The sequence below is a fragment of the Microtus ochrogaster genome (genome assembly GCF_000317375.1).
Source record: "Microtus ochrogaster isolate Prairie Vole_2 chromosome 14 unlocalized genomic scaffold, MicOch1.0 chr14_random_1, whole genome shotgun sequence".
Classification (NCBI taxonomy): domain Eukaryota; kingdom Metazoa; phylum Chordata; class Mammalia; order Rodentia; family Cricetidae; genus Microtus; species Microtus ochrogaster.
In genome coordinates, this window is record NW_004949096.1 from 30,138,530 (window position 1) to 30,155,627 (window position 17,098).

Here is a 17,098-nt window from a genome sequence, read left to right on the forward strand (position 1 = left end):
TGAGCCACCATGTGGTTGCTGGGAATTGAACTCAGGACCTTTGGAAGAACAGTCAATGCTCTTAACCTCTGAGCCATCTCTCCAGCCCTAGATTGTCTACTATTAATGTGTACTAACAATTAACTTTTTGTAGGTCATACTATTTATATAATGATTGTTCTTGCTCTTGGCTAAGTGCTAAAAAAAATGTAAAAAATTACTGGTCTAGAGAGGCACAGTTATAACCAGTTCTATCCTGTTCAGAGAGAAGGATAAAACACAAACGTCTCTTCATTATAAAAACCACATTTCCCAAAATAAGACTTAGTCATTAACATTTCTTATCAGTCTTTTAATTTTTAAAATTGACTGTCATTATTCGTGTGGGTTTTTGCGTGGGTGTTTTCTTTTTGCTTTGAGGCTGAGGTTTGTATAGCCCAGGCTGGCTGATAACTCATTATGTAGCTGGGGCTGATTTCCTTTTCTCTTAAAGGTTTACTTTTATTTTAAATTTTTATATATGTGTATTTGTCAGGTGTGTGTGTCGGTTCCCTGGAGCTGGAATTACAGGCTGGTGTGTCTGTCTGTGGGTATGTTGCTCCATGGCAGCAGGTGGCTCCGAGGTGACAGCTTGCCGCTGAGATTCTTTATGTCCTCATATCTCAGTGAAACCAGAAGCAGTTTCCTAAAAGGCTGGGATTCTCCCTGTTTAGTGACCACTTCTTCTAGGGAGGCCCCACTTCCTACAGGATCCACAGCTGCTCACAGCAGTAACAGCAGCTGGGGCCATGAATGCCCAGCCTGGGAGCCTGTCGTGCATGTTATATACACACCATAGCATCCCACCACAAGCGTGACACTGGGAAGTAGACATGTATCTCGACATGAAACCTTGATGTCCCAAATATAACCATTCCCAGGAACTCTCTTCCTGTTACGGCGTTAGACAAGGAGAAGGCCTTTCAGCCTGCAGGTTTGTTTTGTTTTGTTTGTATTTCCTTTAAATGATGGAATGGAGTCTTGCTGTTTGTCCAGGCAAGCCCAAACTCCTGGATGAAAGTGACCTTCCTCAACAGCTGAGACTGCTGCCTGGTTTAAATACAACATATTTTTATGCTTGTTGATTTTCAAAATTTGTGTGTGAGTGTGTGGGCTTGCATGACTGCACCCATGTGGAAGTTTAAATAGGTTCTCGGGATTGAACTCCTTCTTACGCTTATGTGGTAAGAATTTTATCAGCTGACTATCTTCCTTGTCCCTGTATCCTGTAACCTTGCTTGAAATTATTTAAGTAGATTTTTGAATGTGTGGAATCTTTCATCATATTCTGTTTTTATGAATGTGATCAATACATCAGCGAACACCACACCATCCCACCCCACCCCCACCCCCGGCTAAATGACCAGAGTTTGATAGCTGGTACCAGGTTCCATGTTAGTGGTGAAGGGCCGCCCTTACCTCACTCTTGATCCCAGAGGAAAGCTATCAGTCCTCATCGGGTCTGCTGCACTGGGGGCCTGTCGCTCGTGGCCTTCATTGTGTTGTGATTCCTCGGCTCCCGGTTGGTCGAGTGCATCGGTTGTGACGATCATGTGCCTGTCCTTCACTTTGTTAGGGTGGTGTGTTACAGTTTGAGTTTCACTGTGGTGGACCACCCTTGTCTCCTACTTGACCATGGTGTATAATTCCTTACTGTGCTGTCGAGTTTGTTGATACTCTTTAGAGGGTTCTCAATCCTGCGGCTCCACCTTCCCAGTTTGCTGACAAGTCTGTGCAAGCCACACCTATGAGGTGCAGGGGATTGACTCGGGGCTTTTGTGTGATAGATGAGCACTCTGCCAAGTGAGCCCCACGCCCAGAAAGCTGGGTACGTAGGTGCACACAGTTTATGTCCATACTTGAAGAGTAAGGCAGAGGATTGCCACAGGTTGGAGGCAAGACTGAGCTTCATAGTAATTTCCAGGCTACAGAATGAGATACTGTATCAAACAAATAGAAACAAAAAGGCTTATTCTCAAATCTCTCCCCCCACTTCCTCCCTCTGTGTGTGAATCCCCTTAACTGTTATGAATGAATTTCTATTTTTAATTCTTTAGGTTCATTCAGTCTTGGCAAATTGTGTTCCTTTGTCTATCTCTTCTAGGGTATTCCGTTTGTTGGTGTATAATTGTTCACAGTATATTTTCTATATATCCAGTTTTTCTTGTGTGCATACAGAGCGGTGAGCAGGAAAGGTTCTACTTTAGGGCTGGGGATGTCCTCAGTCGCTAGAGCACTTGCCTAGCAAGTGTGAGACCCCGGCTTTGATTCCCAGGACTGCATAAAGAAGGCAAAGTGTGATGTAGGCTTGTAATCTCATTACCTGGGAGGTAGAGGCGGGGGGGGGGAGGGGGGGGGGGGGAGAGTGGCAGAAGTTTTAGGTCATTTTCTGTTACAAAGAGAGTTCAAGGTCAACCTGGGCTACCTAAGACCCTGGTTTTAAAAAAAAGAAAAATATAACGTTATAGTTTATTAAAAAAAAATTTAAGAGCCGGGCAATGGTGGCGCACGCCTTTAATCCCAGCACTCGGGAGGCAGAGGCAGGCGGATCTCTGTGAGTTCGAGACCAGCCTGGTCTACAGAGCTAGTTCCAGGACAGGCTCCAAAGCCACAGCGAAACCCTGTCTCGAAAAACAAAACAAAAAAAAAAAATTTAAGACTTATATGTATGAGTCCTTCGCCTGTGTGTGTGCATCTGTGCTGTGTATGTGTCTGGGGCCTGCTGAAGTCAGAAGAGAGGCATTAGGTTCCTTGGAACTGGAGTTATGGGTAGTTCTGAGCTATCATACTGGTGCTAGGAAGTAAACCAGTAAGTGCTTTTGACCACTGAACCATCTCTCCAGCCCCAGAAGAGGTATCATTTCCATAGGCCCAGGGTCACCACCCTCTGAGCAAAAGCTGAAGGCTAGGAGGTGAGCAGATAATTTAACATTTCAAAGTAAATACTGTTTTGTTTTTGTTTTTCCCTACTAGGCATAACACTATCACTGGGAGATGGCTAACGAGGTTCCAAGCTGTGTGGGACCCTAAACAAGAAGATTGCTTCATAGTTGGCAGCATGGCCCAGCCACGGCGGGTGGAAGTCTTCCACGAGACGGGAAAGAGCGTGTATTCCTTTCTGGGAGAATGTCTCGTATCTGTGTGCTCCCTCAGTGTTATGCATCCTACCCGATACGTTCTGGCTGGAGGTAATTCCAGTGGGAGGTTACATGTTTTTATGCATCAAGAAAGCTTCTGAGCTATTGGGTAGGTTCAACAATTTGATCAGCTTGCTGTGTGGCGAAGGAACCAAGTCATTCTCTCAGCTTAGTGCATCTGTTTGGTAATGTGTTGTATCTAGCCACTGTAACATTGCTTTCTCAGTGAGACTCTGCAGAATGCAGTATTAGCAGGAGAGGAACTTGAAGGTCATCTCTAGAGGGAGGGCCCTGACGCAGAAGCTGGGATGCTTTCAGCACTTTGAGACAGGCTGGCCTCAGACCCTGGAGCCTCTGCCTCTGCCTCCTAAGTGCTAAGATTGCAGGCTTGTGCCACTGCGCTCAACACCTTCAGCACTTTTAATTAGGCTGTATTCTGAGAAATTCTGTTAAATTATACAGCTTTGAGTGGTCAGTATTAATTTTTTTCTAATATGATGAGACCATTTTGACACAACAGCAATCTGTAGATCGGATTTATTTTATAGTTTGGGGTGGATACTTAATCTCTCACACTGGAATAGGTCCTAAAGATCTTTAGATCATCTAAATCTAATTATGAAACATTATTGGACCCCAGGGACTGTCACATGCTAGGCAAGTGTTCCACTATTGACTCATACCCCACCTTTGAAACTTAGTCGTTCTGCTTTGTTGTTGTTTTTGAGACTGGGTTTTGCTCTGTAGCCCAGGCTAGCCTGCCTTGATCTTAGATCCTCCTGCCAAGTGCTAGGACTATCAGTGTGTACTACCATGCCCAATCAGAACTTAGTTTTGTAAGCTAAGAACCTGTTTGGGTTCCTTGTGTCTCAGTTCAGTGTTAAATGAGATCCCACAATAATCACTGGGAACCACTGGTTTCTGTGACTGGGGCATGTGTCTGCATGCCTGCAGCTTTGTCTGCCTTCTTCCTCTGGGCAACACTTCCAGAATTGAGCTGGGACTGCGCAGTGTTTGAACTAGTGTATAACTGCACAGCTAACTGGCGACTTTTCACGTGAAATTCATAACCCTAGCACTTGAGATGAGGCAGGAGAATTGGGAGTTCAAGGCCAACCTGGCTCACCTTCCTTTGCCCCCAAATTAATAAAGTACCCAATGCAAAAATTAGGATATTTTTATTTTTTAATTAGAATATTTTAAAATAAAAGTCAGTTTCATGTTGTATATGTTTATGTATATTATGCTAAGTCAGTGGTCTGGTGTCACAGTGTACACATGTTACATGAATACATGTTACATGTATTCAGCCTTTTCTATTGTTACTTGCCAAAGTTACTACTGAAAGAATTATAAACAGCTTAGACAATGTTTGGATTATAAGAGGAAATACTCTGATATGCTACAGAAATAAAGTATGAACTTTCCTTTAAGAGTAACTTCTTTGAACAATCTTCTTTATAATTAAAAATCTAGAGGCTAGAGATGGCCCAGCAATTAAAAGCACTGGTTACTCTCCCAAATGACCCAGGTTTGGTCCCCAGCATCCACATGCTGGTAACAACCATGTGTAACTCAAGTTCTAGGCTTCTGTGGGTACCGTATATACACAGTATACAGACATACACATAAGCCAAACACATAAGATAATAATAAAGGTTAAAAAAATCTTAAGAAGCCGGGCGGTGGTGGCGCACGCCTTTAATCCCAGCACTCGGGAGGCAGAGGCAGGCGGATCTCTGTGAGTTCGAGACCAGCCTGGTCTACAGAGCTAATTCCAGGACAGGCTCCAAAGCCACAGAGAAACCCTGTCTCGAAAAACCAAAAAAAAAAAAAAAATCTTAAGAAAGAGTCAAGGGTGGTGGTGCATGGCTTTAATTCCATCACTCGAGAGGCAGAGATAGGTAGATCTCTGAGTTCAAGGGCCATTTGGTCTACCTAGTGAGTTCCAGTCCAGCCAGTGAGACCCCATCTAAAAAAACAAAACTAAACTAAAAACTAAGGTTGGAGGCTTAGTTTATCATCATGGATATTCATAAGGAAATGGCAGTTCTGTCTCATAGCTAATAAAGATATTTTTATTTTATTTTTATTATATGTATGTACCCTGCATGTGTGTGTTGCTCAAGGGGGTCAGGGAAGGGTGTCAGATCCCTTGGAACTAAAGTTCTAGCCAGGTGTGAATCATCACATGGGTGCTGGGATCTGAACCAGGTCCTCTGCAAGTGCTGAGTCATCAATCTCTCCATGTATTGGTAACTTTTGATGAAAGAGACAAGTTTGAAAAAAAAAGACCCATTCTTTTATGGTATTTAAATATTTATTTAAGTTTAAAAATAATCTTCATGGCACCAATGATTTTATGCTAACTACATACTGTATATGTAGAAAAAAGTACATTGCTTTGAAGGAAAATGTAACTCGAGAGATTTTGGCACACGAAAGGTTAACAACTATATATTTTAAAGGAAACTAAGAAATTCACATTTGTAGGTATTTACCCTCTACTGCTTAAAGGTGCAGCGCACTGTTCAGGAGGCGTTGCCTCTGATCGACGGTGCTATGCAAGTCTGTTTGTCTACAGTGAGATCAGATCAACTAATTCTGAGAGGAAATAAGAGACAGAACACAGCAAAACCAGACTGAAAACAGAACTTTTTAATGACGGGGAAATACTGAAAAGCACTAGTCACCAATAATGGGGCTTTGTTGTTGAACTATTGAAAACTATTTGGGAACCAAATCGAAGGAAGCCTTTTCTGTCCTTATTTTCTGGGATAAGCTTTGGGGAACAAAAACAACCTGAAGGTTGATCAGATGTCGGAAATGGCAAGGACCACTGTTAGGGCTCTAGACACAAGAAACACACCAGGCAATGGCAGGCTGCCTCCCTCGCGTGGCTGTGAAGGGTCAGAGGCGAGGCTACCACTCACTGCATAGACGCTGTGTTCTACAAACTGAGGTAGGAGCACTACACTAGAAGGCAATCTGCTATGTTGCATAAAAATAGAAATCCCAGTTCAGACCAGCCCTGTTTCCCAGCAGCCTTTGCATCTCTAGGGGACTTTGACCTGAGTCCTGTGCTAAGTAGACCTTTGCTCTGAAGTTGACAGATGGCAGTGGCTCGTTGCTTTGAAGCGATCTCTAGTCTTTACTAGGATCCCCTCGGTTTGTCTTGTCACGTGGTAAGTATGTATTAGGTTTTACCCAAACTCTTGCTGGTATGGAAATGATCAGATAGGTCTGTGTCCGTTCTGCGAGTCACCGCTGTTCCGAGAGGCAGTACTTGATCATTGCATCAGATGTGACGTCACTGCTGGTTGGTGGAGCACCCGGCAAAGCCCCCATGGGGAAATGGTTCTAGGTCTTACATGAGACAGGAATTGAAGCTGGCCCTAACGTGTGGTGGTTGTATTGTGTAGGTCAGGGTCTGCAATCTTATGGCTGTGGGCCAATTTCAGCATATTGCTGTTTTATTTTGTTTTGTTTATTGTTGTTTGGGAAGTGGGAGACTGGCAGTCCCGAGACAGGGTTTCATGAATCCCAGACTGGCCTTGAACTATTATGTAACTGGTGTGACCCTGAACTTCTGATCCTCCTGTCTGTACTTGAATGCTGGGATCACAGGTACGTGCCCCCACACAGTACGCGGCTAATGCTAGGCATGTACTCTACCCAGTGAGCTCCATCCTCAGAATTACACTTCTTTATGCATACAATATCAGAGGTTGCTAGGGTGGCAGAGTACGGTCCACAAACCAAAACTCTATTAAAGAGGTTTGCTGACATCTAGATAAGGATGGCATCTTTAAAACTACATACACACCCTGGCATCCTCCAAACCACTGGCTGAACATGGGCATGGGTTTACCACCACAGGTGAAAACACGAGGAGCTCAAATGTACTATAGTCCAATCGGCTCTGCTTTGGGGGCTGTTTAGCTCCGTTCTTGTCTGGGTCCCAGGACTGTGCCCTTTGGCAGTCCTTTAAATAAGTCCTTGGGCTCCGGATGCCTTAGCAATCTCTCCCTGAGATGCAAACAAGATCGTGTGTGTGGTTGTTTTTAAGTGCAGAGGCCTGGGACTCCTCACCTTCGTGTGGTCCTGTGCTGCTGTGAGTGACGCCCTCCAAGTATTCTCCGTGGCCTTATTTCCAGGAGCGGAGGCTGACTCTGTGGGTGGCATTTCTACAGTAAGTGTTGATCTCTGCCATGGTCAAATCCTGCCTCTTGTAGGCATCACTTGATTCTGTTCAGAGTGTCTCCCGGCCCTTCCAAGGTTGCTGCTCGCGCTCCATGTTTTCCTCAGATCTGTTTCTCTCGCATCTAAAGGTCATCAGGTTCTATTTTCTTAATCCATAAAGTTAAAAAAAAATACGAATAGATAAGAAAATAACATTTTGCTGTTAAAATAGAGCTTGAAATAGTCCTTTTTTGGAAGGGCACACTGTACAAAACAAGTACCGCTCTCTGCCCTACAGGCGCTCAGGCGGCTTAGCACAGGTCTCTGGTAACTACACCGCGGGGCATTTCCAGTGGTGCACGCTGCTGCCAATGACTTCATTTAACACCCAGAAGCGCTAGAAGAGTCTTGAGGTTCTTCAGGAAAAAAAACAATGATGAAATAAAACTAAGTGATGTCCACTAGGCTCTAGTCTAAGGGGACAGACTTACCCCACCCCTGCTGCTGCTGCTGCTGCTGTAGCTGCGGTCCCTTCAGATGTGCCCACTCTGCTCAGATGTGGGAAAACAAAAGAAAAGAAAATCCAACTCAGACCATCGTAAGAAGCAACTTTCTAGTTTAATTATTCTGCACAGGTGTTTACTTTGTTAAACCTTCTGTCTGGCAAATAAACCTCAACGATCCTGGCTGTCCACAGCCCTGGCCTGTCTTGCTGGGTCTCCCGGAACTCAGTGGGACCAGTGAGAAGGCTGCAGGGTACAGAGGGGACGACAGCTCTGTCTTCAGCTAGTGTCCCGTCTCCCAGGTGGCACTACTGCAATAATCAGTATAGTAAAATAAATTATTTTTATTTGGATACTTTCAAAATAATACACATCTATGAAAAATTAAAGTTCGAACCCAAAAATTTTCCTGCATATTGAAGGATGAGAAACATAAGAGTTGCTGAGCCTTTCTTGCAAGAGCCTCTGAAGAAATTGAGTTTTCCCAGTTTCTTTACAGGGCTTTAGCCTATGTCCCTTTCTTCTTCTGGGAAAGAACCCTCCTAGGCTGCAGTGGGCTTTGAGTCATGAGGAGGACTTGGTGTGTGCCGATGGTTCCGCGATGGATCCCATTGCTGGGAATGGGTAGCCGGGTTCCATGGTCCACCTGACTAGTTTTTGGGAGGAGTCATGCCTTCTCAGGTGTCAATGAGCAGGCTCACCACTGAGCGGATTTTGCAGGCAAACCATCGCCTGAGGGGACAAAAGTATTGATAGTGGAATTGTTCAAACTCTGGGGTCTGGCGGATATCTCGGAAAAAGGCAATGTCAAGGTCAGACTCAGTGAGGATGATCAGGAGGAGGAGCAAAACAAAGAGGAGCCCCATGGTCACAAGGAGCAAACGGAGGACACTTAAAACAAACTTATTCACCTGTTCTTGCTCTGGCCCGCCGTGCCCCTGACACAGGGCCCTCAGCTCTCCTCCAAGGGCCTCCACCTCTGCTGCAGTTGGGGTGCTGGCCTCAGACTCCTTCTCCTCCTCAATGCTGCACGTGGCTCCGTTGATCTGCCGGGATAGCAGCATCAGCTCCAGGCTGTGCTCGGCTACAGGGGTGGGTAGCACGCTGTCTGCTGGGCTGTAGGCCTCGTCTGCAATCACAGCTACACGCTCATTGCTGTCTGCCCGGCTACTCCTCACGTGAGGCAAGAAGGTGTCCCCATGGGAAGAGGACCGTACTGGTGTGGAATGGGCACTGTCTCGTAGGGACTCCAGGCCTGGAGAGGTAAAAAGCACAGGAATAAGTTTTCTGGACATACTTTAATGTTCCAGTGGCTTCCACTCAGTTGGCTAGGTGCCTTTCCAATGGTTCCACGTTACAGCGGCAATAGCTGCAGACTCCATATTTAGACATCAAGAACAGGACAAAAGTAGTACCCGATGGCATTTTTAAATGTTTCAACAACTCCAAGAGGTGGAGTGAGCAGTCACAGGGCCTGTTCTGAAGTCACGTAGCTGGCTGTTCATGGCAAAGCCATGGGTGGAACCGAAGCCTGTGATCACTGTGTCGCTGATGGAATGCTGGGTGTATTAGGTCTGGCCTGCACCTGCCTTGGATCTTAACTACCAAGACCCTGGTGAGCTGTCCCCTGAGCCAGCACTCTGGATTTCCCTGAGTTCTTCCTGCTGCCTCTGCTGGCACAGAATGTTTTCTGTGTCACTGAGGAAAACAGAGCCCTTAAAAAGCCCTGGCTGTAGCATGATCCTGGCCTCTGCCCCCACTTCGCTTCTGTGCCCTCAGCACAGGCACAAGACATCCTCTGAAAAGCCTGTCCCCTCACAAGGGCATCTGGCAGCCAGCTCTCCAAGAGTGCGACCAACTTTGTTGCCAGCAGCCACTTGAGTGCGAATGTATCTATCTTGGCCTGTGATTAATCCCTCAGCTGGGGAGGAGAGGTAAAGACACTGACTTCAGAGAACAGCAGGTCAGAAGCCATGGTGTGCTACATTGTTGGTGACTCAGTAGGCGAGATAATGGGTAGGTATTCATTTCTAGTAGAACGCCTGGCCACTGTAGTTGCTTGCTGAATGTTCTGTTCATGAATGCCCTGTTCTGAAGACCTCCCCTGTAAGATCATTCCGTGTCAGGCTAGTCTGAGTAAGAAGATCCAGCCAGCACCCATCTCTCCACCCCCTCCCTCCTCCTCCCTCCATTTCTTCCTTTAAAACGTTTTCTTATGGGTCAATTTTTATCTTTTTTCGTGTATATTGAATGTTGTATCTCATTCAAAATGTCATTGTATGTATTTAAGTTAATAGCATTGATTATGGAATAACTTGCCACTTTAAATAATTTGTTCTGGATATTAAATACATACTTTTTTTGTTTTTCTTATAAGTTAGCATATTAGATTTCATTATGACATTTTCAAACAATCTGTTTTTCTTGGCCTTCCTCCACTCTGTCCCCTGCTCCCAGCACTCCCCCCCCGCCCTACTGTACCCCCTCCCCCCCATTGCCCCCCCTTGCCATGTCCCCCCACCCCCTCTCCCCCCATGCCCCCTATTGCACTTTCTCGCACATTTGTTCAAGTTCTTCAGAATGGTTTACTTGTTTTTCAGAGCCACATTCCAGTTTGGCTTCAAGCTCACTGTGTGGTCAAAGTTGACCTTGAACTTCTGGTCCTCCTACCTCCACCATCCAAATGCTAGGATTACAGGCGTGTGCCGCCGTGCTTGGTTATTTATGCAGTGCTGGGGATCCGACTCAGCCTTGAGCATGTCACCCAAGCATCCAGTTGAGCTCTGTCCCTAACCCCTCAAAGCCCTTCTCCCTGCACCATGTCCCTCTTTCTGCTTTCATGACCCACACCTGCGGACGTAAAGATTAAGAACTAGAATCTCATTGGGAGAGAACGTGCATTACTTTAACTGGGTTCCCTCCCTTAATAATGTCCAGCTCTACCCATTTTCTGTAAGTTTCATAATTTCAGAAAATGCCTCTTCTGCTAGTGCAGGAGCCACCTTTCACCCTGCCCTTTACCAGGCCCGATAGTCTGGGGGAGGGTGACGGGGGCTGGAGTTGGTGCTGAGGAAGGATGGGCTAAGTGGCACAGCAAGCCGAGTGTATTTACCTTGGAGGTGCTCTAGCGGATGTCTCTGTCCAGAGGTGGCTCCCAGTGGGCCTGGGGGCACAGTTAGAATCCTAGCCTGAAGCCGGGGTCCCATCCTCAGGATGCGTATGCTTAGCGGCCGAAGGCAGTGGTTAGTCAGCCGGAGCTGGACATGGACTCTGGTGCGAATCTTAATTAGACTCTTTCCCATGCTGGCCCAGGAAGGCAGTTCCTTCTTCAGGGGAAACCGGCCAGGCAGGGGAGGTATGGAGAGGAAACAGCCAGCCCAGCTAGGGGCAAAGACTTCACCAGTTCCATGCCATGGCAACCCCTGCCAGCAGTGTCTTCCGCCTGGTCAGAATGCTGGCTCTGGGAGCCTTGTGTTGGGCTGAGAAGCTTGGAGGGGAGAGGCCATCCTTATCAGGGGACTGGGTTCAGTCAGAAGTGCTTACAGCCATAAAAAGCAATGCTTCCCAGCCTGCAGCTTGTTCTCTGGGGCCCCTGTATGGCCCAGGCTCTCAGAGGGAAAGGGAAATAGACTTACTAAAATTGCCCAGAAAACAGGCTGTGAAGTCACTCACAGGCTTTATCTAGGCCACACGTGGTACAGTGAAGTCACAGGAACTGAGGTAGAAGTGGCTCTGGGGCTGGGCTGTATCGTTCATTGCACCCTCTCCACCCCCAGCCACAGCCAAGCTCCACATTCTGCCCCTCCATAGTTACAGTGGGGGAAGGGAAAGTTCATTCCTGAGGGTCCTCTTGGGCCCAGGCCTCTTAGTCTAGGCATCCTTCATAGTAGATACTAGGATGAAACAAGCCATAGTTTTGTTTTTTTTGTTTTATGGTTTTTCGAGACAGGGTTTTTCTGTATACCCTGGTTGTCCTGTAACTAACTCTGTAGACCAGGCTGGGCTTGAACTCACAGAGATCCACCTGGTTCTGCCTCCCGAGTGCTGGGTGTTTGTTTTTAAAGTGTTCCACCATGTTTGTGGGGATTTTGTGCTTCTTTCAAACTGCAGTGCCACGTTAATGTGGTTTGTAATTCCACCCCTTGTTTTTAGAGGGAGCAAACGGAGCTTTCTTTCCTAGCAAAGCCGGAGGTCTTTTGTGACAACGTGCCCGCTAGGGAAGGCCATCTTGGGTGGAGCATGAACTGACTTCACATAGCCATTTCTTGGAGTTCTGTTGTGCCCCTTGAAGGTCCTGGTCACATCCCTCATGGCTCCTCCCTGCCCAGTCAGCTGTGCGTGTTAGCAGCTGATCCCTACTCCATTTCTGCAAAATGCCAGGGGGATGGGGCTTCTCTAAAGTGCTTCGTGTAGCTCACAGTCAGGATCCCGGTGTTTGGGAGGATAGGCAGGAGAACCGCTGAAAGTCTGAGGCTAGCCCGGGCTACAAAGTGAAATTTTGTCAAACCAAAAGCATCTCGTGTGCATTAGATTCCTTGCCGTTCACAGAGCAGGCAGGGAGGACGCTCCTGTTTACAAAGGAAGCAACTAACTGTTGGTGGCAGCTGCCTCTCCCCGGAGTTCTGTATCTGCCTCAAGTGAACGGGTGGCATTCACAAGTGATGTCCTAAAACCTCAATACAAACCAGAGACCCCCAGGCTGATGCTCATTCTTACCTGAGCACGTTTGCTTTGAGGTGAGGTCTTGCTATGTACTTCATGCTGGCTTTGAACTCAGGGTAATCCTCCTGCCTCAGCTTCCTGAATGTTGGGATTATAAGGCATGTGCTTTTGTGATCCTCTTACCCTCTGCCTCCTGAGGTCACCACATCAAGTTCCATGCTGGGCATTGACCATTCACTTGTATCCCCACCCTTTGTGTAGAACCTTCTACCCGCCATGCTGTTGTCTTTAAAGCAAGTAAGGTTTTCCAGGTCCCTGCTGGTTTGAGGGAGAATGGCCCCCAGAGTCTTGGGTATTTGGACACTTGGTCCCCCGTTGATGTGGAGGTTTAGGAGGTGTGGCCTTTCTGGAGGCAGTGTGTCACTGGGGGTGGGGTTCGAGATTATAAGCTTCACCTCACTTCCAGTTCTCTGCTCTGCTTGTCAGAAGACGTGAGCTCTCAGCTCCTATTCCTGCTGCCATGTCACACCTCGCGCTGTGCCTCCCTGCCACGATACACTCTTATCCCTCTGGAACCATTAGGCAAAAATAAACGTATATATGTTGCTTTGGTCATGGTGTTTTATCGCAGGAACAGAAAGTAGCTCACCTAGTCCCTGAGGAAGGGTTCGGCTCATCTCCAAGGAGCCCAGACTCACCTTCCATGATGGAGATGTGAACAGCTCTTCTTCGTGTCCTGGGGACACTGCTCAGCCGTGGGCCGTGGGTTATGGAGGGACAGCTGCGGCTGGGAACCATCCCTGCTCTGAGATCAATAGAGAGAGAACCACTTGACCAGTGCACAGATAGGGGTGTCCAGACATTGACAAATGCTCTTGACCTTTGGTCCCAGAGTCTTAGACACTCTGCTTTAGAGTCCCCCCTTCCTTTCTGTGGAGTGTCAACAAGTGCCATGGTCTTGGGGGACAGAATAGCGCCCTGGGATGAGACATGCTCCCAAATGTGTTGAAGATGGTGCTGGCTGATTCCAGGGGGGGTCCACAGAGGAGGACAGGTGTTGCGGACTTTCTTTGCCTGCTGGAGTGAAACAATGTGTTTTCCTGTGCCTGCAGCTGCACTGAGCACGAGACCCTCATGAGTTTCTGATGGCAGGGGAGTGATTTCTGGTGGGTTTTACAGCTGAAAATCCCAAGTTAAGGATCCCTATATAAGCTTCCCTGGCGCACAATAAAGTTGGTATTCTTGTATCAAGCATGACCCCTGCCCCCGTGTCTCTGTCTGTGTACATATGTGTTTAAATCTCCAGCCCCTTTCCCGGCTCACATCCTGTCCCATAGTGCAGGCCCTGCAGACAGGTTCCTTCAGTTACAGGCTGCCGGGCAAATCCTAACCTCTTGGCTAGTCTTTGTGAGTCTGTTGGGCTTGAGGGAGGCAGGCTTCTAGAAAAGCACAATTTTTGGATCCACGTGACACGGATTTTCTGTAATGGAGTAATTCCAGAACAGCTAAGTGTCATTGCATGGCCGTATTTTTCATGTCTTTGATCATGTTCAGGCCGGGGAGGGTTGAGCAGAACTGAGTGAGGTGCCCCTAACTGTGATGTGCTGTGGGCAGTGGCTTGTCTTCCTCTGTGGGGCTAAAGGTTACATGCCTGTTCCTGAGTCCTGGTGGACACAGGTTCCTTCCCTCTTCTGGCCTCTGCCTCCCCTTTTGGTATCTGCTTTGGCCAGAAGTTTCACAGAGCTCAGCTTGCTAGGTCTTTGAGATTCTGGGATCTGAGCTGGAATTGGTTCAGGAGAGCCTAACAGCCGGCCTACCTGTGTATTTCTGGTGGCTCCCGTTTGATCTTGGCACTTGACTCCATGACTTCCTTTGCAACCCGGCCACTGTGAGGTGATAAACAGCAAGAAAGGAGACAGCGATCAGGATGAGGCCCCAAGATCAGGTGCCCTAGCTTAGTCAAGAAATGACATCAGCCCTACCCATTGCCCAAGGCTTCAGTCACTGCAGAAGGCTTTCTTGATGGGGCAAAGAGTTCTAGCATGCCATGACCGCTCAGCTTATCTGTTCATTGCTAGAGTCTCTAGCGTCTTCCTCCCCCCATTTTTTAAAAAAGATTTATTTATTTACTATGTATACAGTGTTCTGCCTGCATGTATGCCTGCTGGCCAGAAGAGAGCACCAGATCAGCTGGGCGGTGGTGGCGCACGCCTTTAATCCCTGCACTCGGGAGGCAGAGGCAGGCGGATCTCTGGGAGTTCAAGGCCAGCCTGGTCTACAAAAGCTAGTTCCAGGACAGGCTCCAAAACTAAAGAGAAACCCTGTCTCAAGAGAGCACCAGATCTCATTACAGATGGTTGTAATGAGTACAGAATGCTTAGCAACTGAGTGGCCACACATGGGTGTGGGCACAAGCGTTTATTCCCATGACACAGATCAAAAAGTGCCTGGCAGCAGTTTTATATGAGGTCTGACAGAGAGAATGCGGGTGCTTAAGGAATCCCCAGGACCTTAGTGGGAGCCAACTCCTGTATATGGGGCGGGAGGAAGGGATGCCCGTCTTCCTGAGCTTCTCCTAAGCCCTATCAGCAGGAGTTGGTCTCTCAAATGTGGTTGCTGGGAATTGAACTCAGGACCTCTGGAAGAGCAGCTAGTGCTCTTAACCTCTAAGCCATCTCTCCAGCACCCCCCTCTTTTTTTTTCGAGTCTGGGTCTGTCTATGTAGTCCTGGCTGTCTTGGAGCTTTCTCTGTAGACCAGGCTGTTCTTGAACTCACAGAGATTCTTCTGCCTCTGCCTCTGTTGGCACTAAAAGAATGTGTTACCCATGCCCAGCTCCATTTGTAATTAGGAAGGATTCCTCTTGTCTCATGAATTACCAGGAAAAGCCCCAAACCCCTCAGAAGGGGGACACACAACATCTGTCATGGTTCTTGTTTCGCTGCTGCTGTTTCAATGGCTCACTTCTGGATTATACTGCAATTGGAAATGGCAAGTGTGGGAAAGAGAGGTTCCCCCAGTCATGGAATTAAAAAGCCCTAGCTCAGCTCATACTATACCCTCCCAGGATGCTCTGAGCCATTAGACATCCTAAGATATGTTTTAAGTTTAGATTACTGTGCTTAAGACAGCTCTAAAGCAAAAATGCCTTTAACCTATAAGTCTCACTTGCCCAAGGACAGATAAGTTCCTGGAATGCTTGGGGGTTGTTCATATAACCACCCATGTATTTTCACTTCTGTAAACAAGGCTAGTTGCCCCAACTGCATAGGGTGTGCTTGAACACACACAAGCAGGAGGTTTGGATGAAGGTGGGAAATATGTAGCCTTGTGGGTTTTGCCTTTAGAAGTCCCTGACTGATGTACTTTGATGCCATACTCTGGGCATCATGGGTGTGGAGCTGGCCAATGTCCGTTGTTCTGCCCAGTATTTAATAAAACTTGCTTCAAATGTGGCTCAAAAATTGTGGTAGTGGTTTTATGTTAATCCCAGTGGGATTAACACCAAGAGGGAAGAAGAGGGTAAAAGGCTCAGGAATTGGGAGGAAACCCCAGGCCCTGCTGAGAGCTCTGGTTCCTTGGTTCTTGAGGATGAGGCACATGGAGACTGTTCTCTAGAGAAGGGTCTGGAAGGAGATCTAGAATGGCTACTTACTGTCACTATTTACCTGTATCGGAACCGGCTCCCTTTGAAGAACAGGTTGCTGCTGGACACTGTACGAACTTGGCTTGACTTCTCCAGCCTACGGCAGAGCAGAGTTCAGGGTGACACATGGACCGAGCCACATCACAGGCCGACAGAAGGTGGGCAGGGAGCCCCCTGCCAAGGCTACTGCAAACTTTCTTCAGATTCGAGAAAAAGCCCTTGGTAGTCTGTGCCGGGAGCTGCCCACCAGGAGGAACGCTTAGCAACTGAGTGGCCACACGTGGGTGTGGACACAAGCGTTTCTTCCCAGGACACAGATCAAAAAGTGCCTGGCAGCAGTTGCTTCCTTTTGTATGAGGTTTGACAGAGAGAACGGGAGCTTAGTGAGAGCCAGCTCCTGTATAGGAGCGGGAGGCAGGGATGCCCGTCTTCCTGAGCTTCTCCTAAGCCCTACCAGCAGGAGTTGGTCTCTCAAATTCACTTCTCTCTAGGTTCATGTAACTAACTAAACCTAGGCCTTGTCCTCACAGGTGAAGGGAAGATGGTGGCCAAAACCAACCAACCAATCCAACAAAAATCCTGTATTCTTGGCTTTGTCAATAGCAGGGAGGTTCAGTCGGCTAAAGTATCTCCCTAGTGTCCCCTCTGGAAGGAAGCCCTCTCAGGGTGGAATACACCTGTTCAGTTCACCCCGGCACGAGAATCAAGTGCACAGTGAGTGTTAGTGACTGAGAGTGCCTTCCCAGGACAGCTCTGGGGCTGTAGCCCTGGCAGCTGGCAGGTCAGTTCTGCAGGCTGGAATGAGCTCACTAAGGAGGGGCGCTGTCACTGAGGAGGACAGTTCTGATTTTCCCAGAGCCCTTCAGGACAGCAGTGGAAGGATCTGGCTTGTCAGGCCATTTGGCGACAGCAAGGGTCACCATAATTGGAGTCTATCACACTGGCATTGTT

General features: G+C 47.6%; 2 protein-coding genes across 7 annotated transcripts in view; one reads left to right on the plus strand and one right to left on the minus strand.

Moving 5' to 3' along the window:
* Wdr76 (WD repeat domain 76) overlaps positions 1-4,555 on the plus strand; it is a 37,919-nt gene extending 33,364 nt beyond the window's left edge. For both annotated transcript variants that reach the window (XM_013352732.2, XM_026787672.1), the window contains one exon: positions 2,992-4,555. In XM_013352732.2, coding sequence (XP_013208186.1) covers positions 2,992-3,256 — 265 coding nt within the window. In that variant the 3' untranslated portion in view covers positions 3,257-4,555. The remainder of the gene's footprint in view (positions 1-2,991) is intronic.
* Positions 4,556-5,798: 1,243 nt separating this feature from the next.
* The window catches only part of Frmd5 (FERM domain containing 5), a 281,243-nt gene continuing 269,943 nt past the window's right edge, over positions 5,799-17,098 (minus strand). For 2 of the 5 annotated variants that reach the window (XM_026787798.1, XM_026787797.1), the window contains exons 11-15: positions 16,170-16,244; positions 14,320-14,388; positions 13,201-13,307; positions 8,752-9,095; positions 5,799-8,572 (exon numbers count right to left, since the gene is read on the minus strand). In XM_026787798.1, coding sequence (XP_026643599.1) covers positions 8,525-8,572; positions 8,752-9,095; positions 13,201-13,307; positions 14,320-14,388; positions 16,170-16,244 — 643 coding nt within the window. In that variant the 3' untranslated portion in view covers positions 5,799-8,524. Of the gene's footprint in view, positions 9,096-13,200; positions 13,308-14,319; positions 14,389-16,169; positions 16,245-17,098 lie in introns of all 5 variants that reach the window. The other 3 variants (XM_026787796.1, XM_005364350.2, XM_005364351.3) reach the window with 2 other exon arrangements.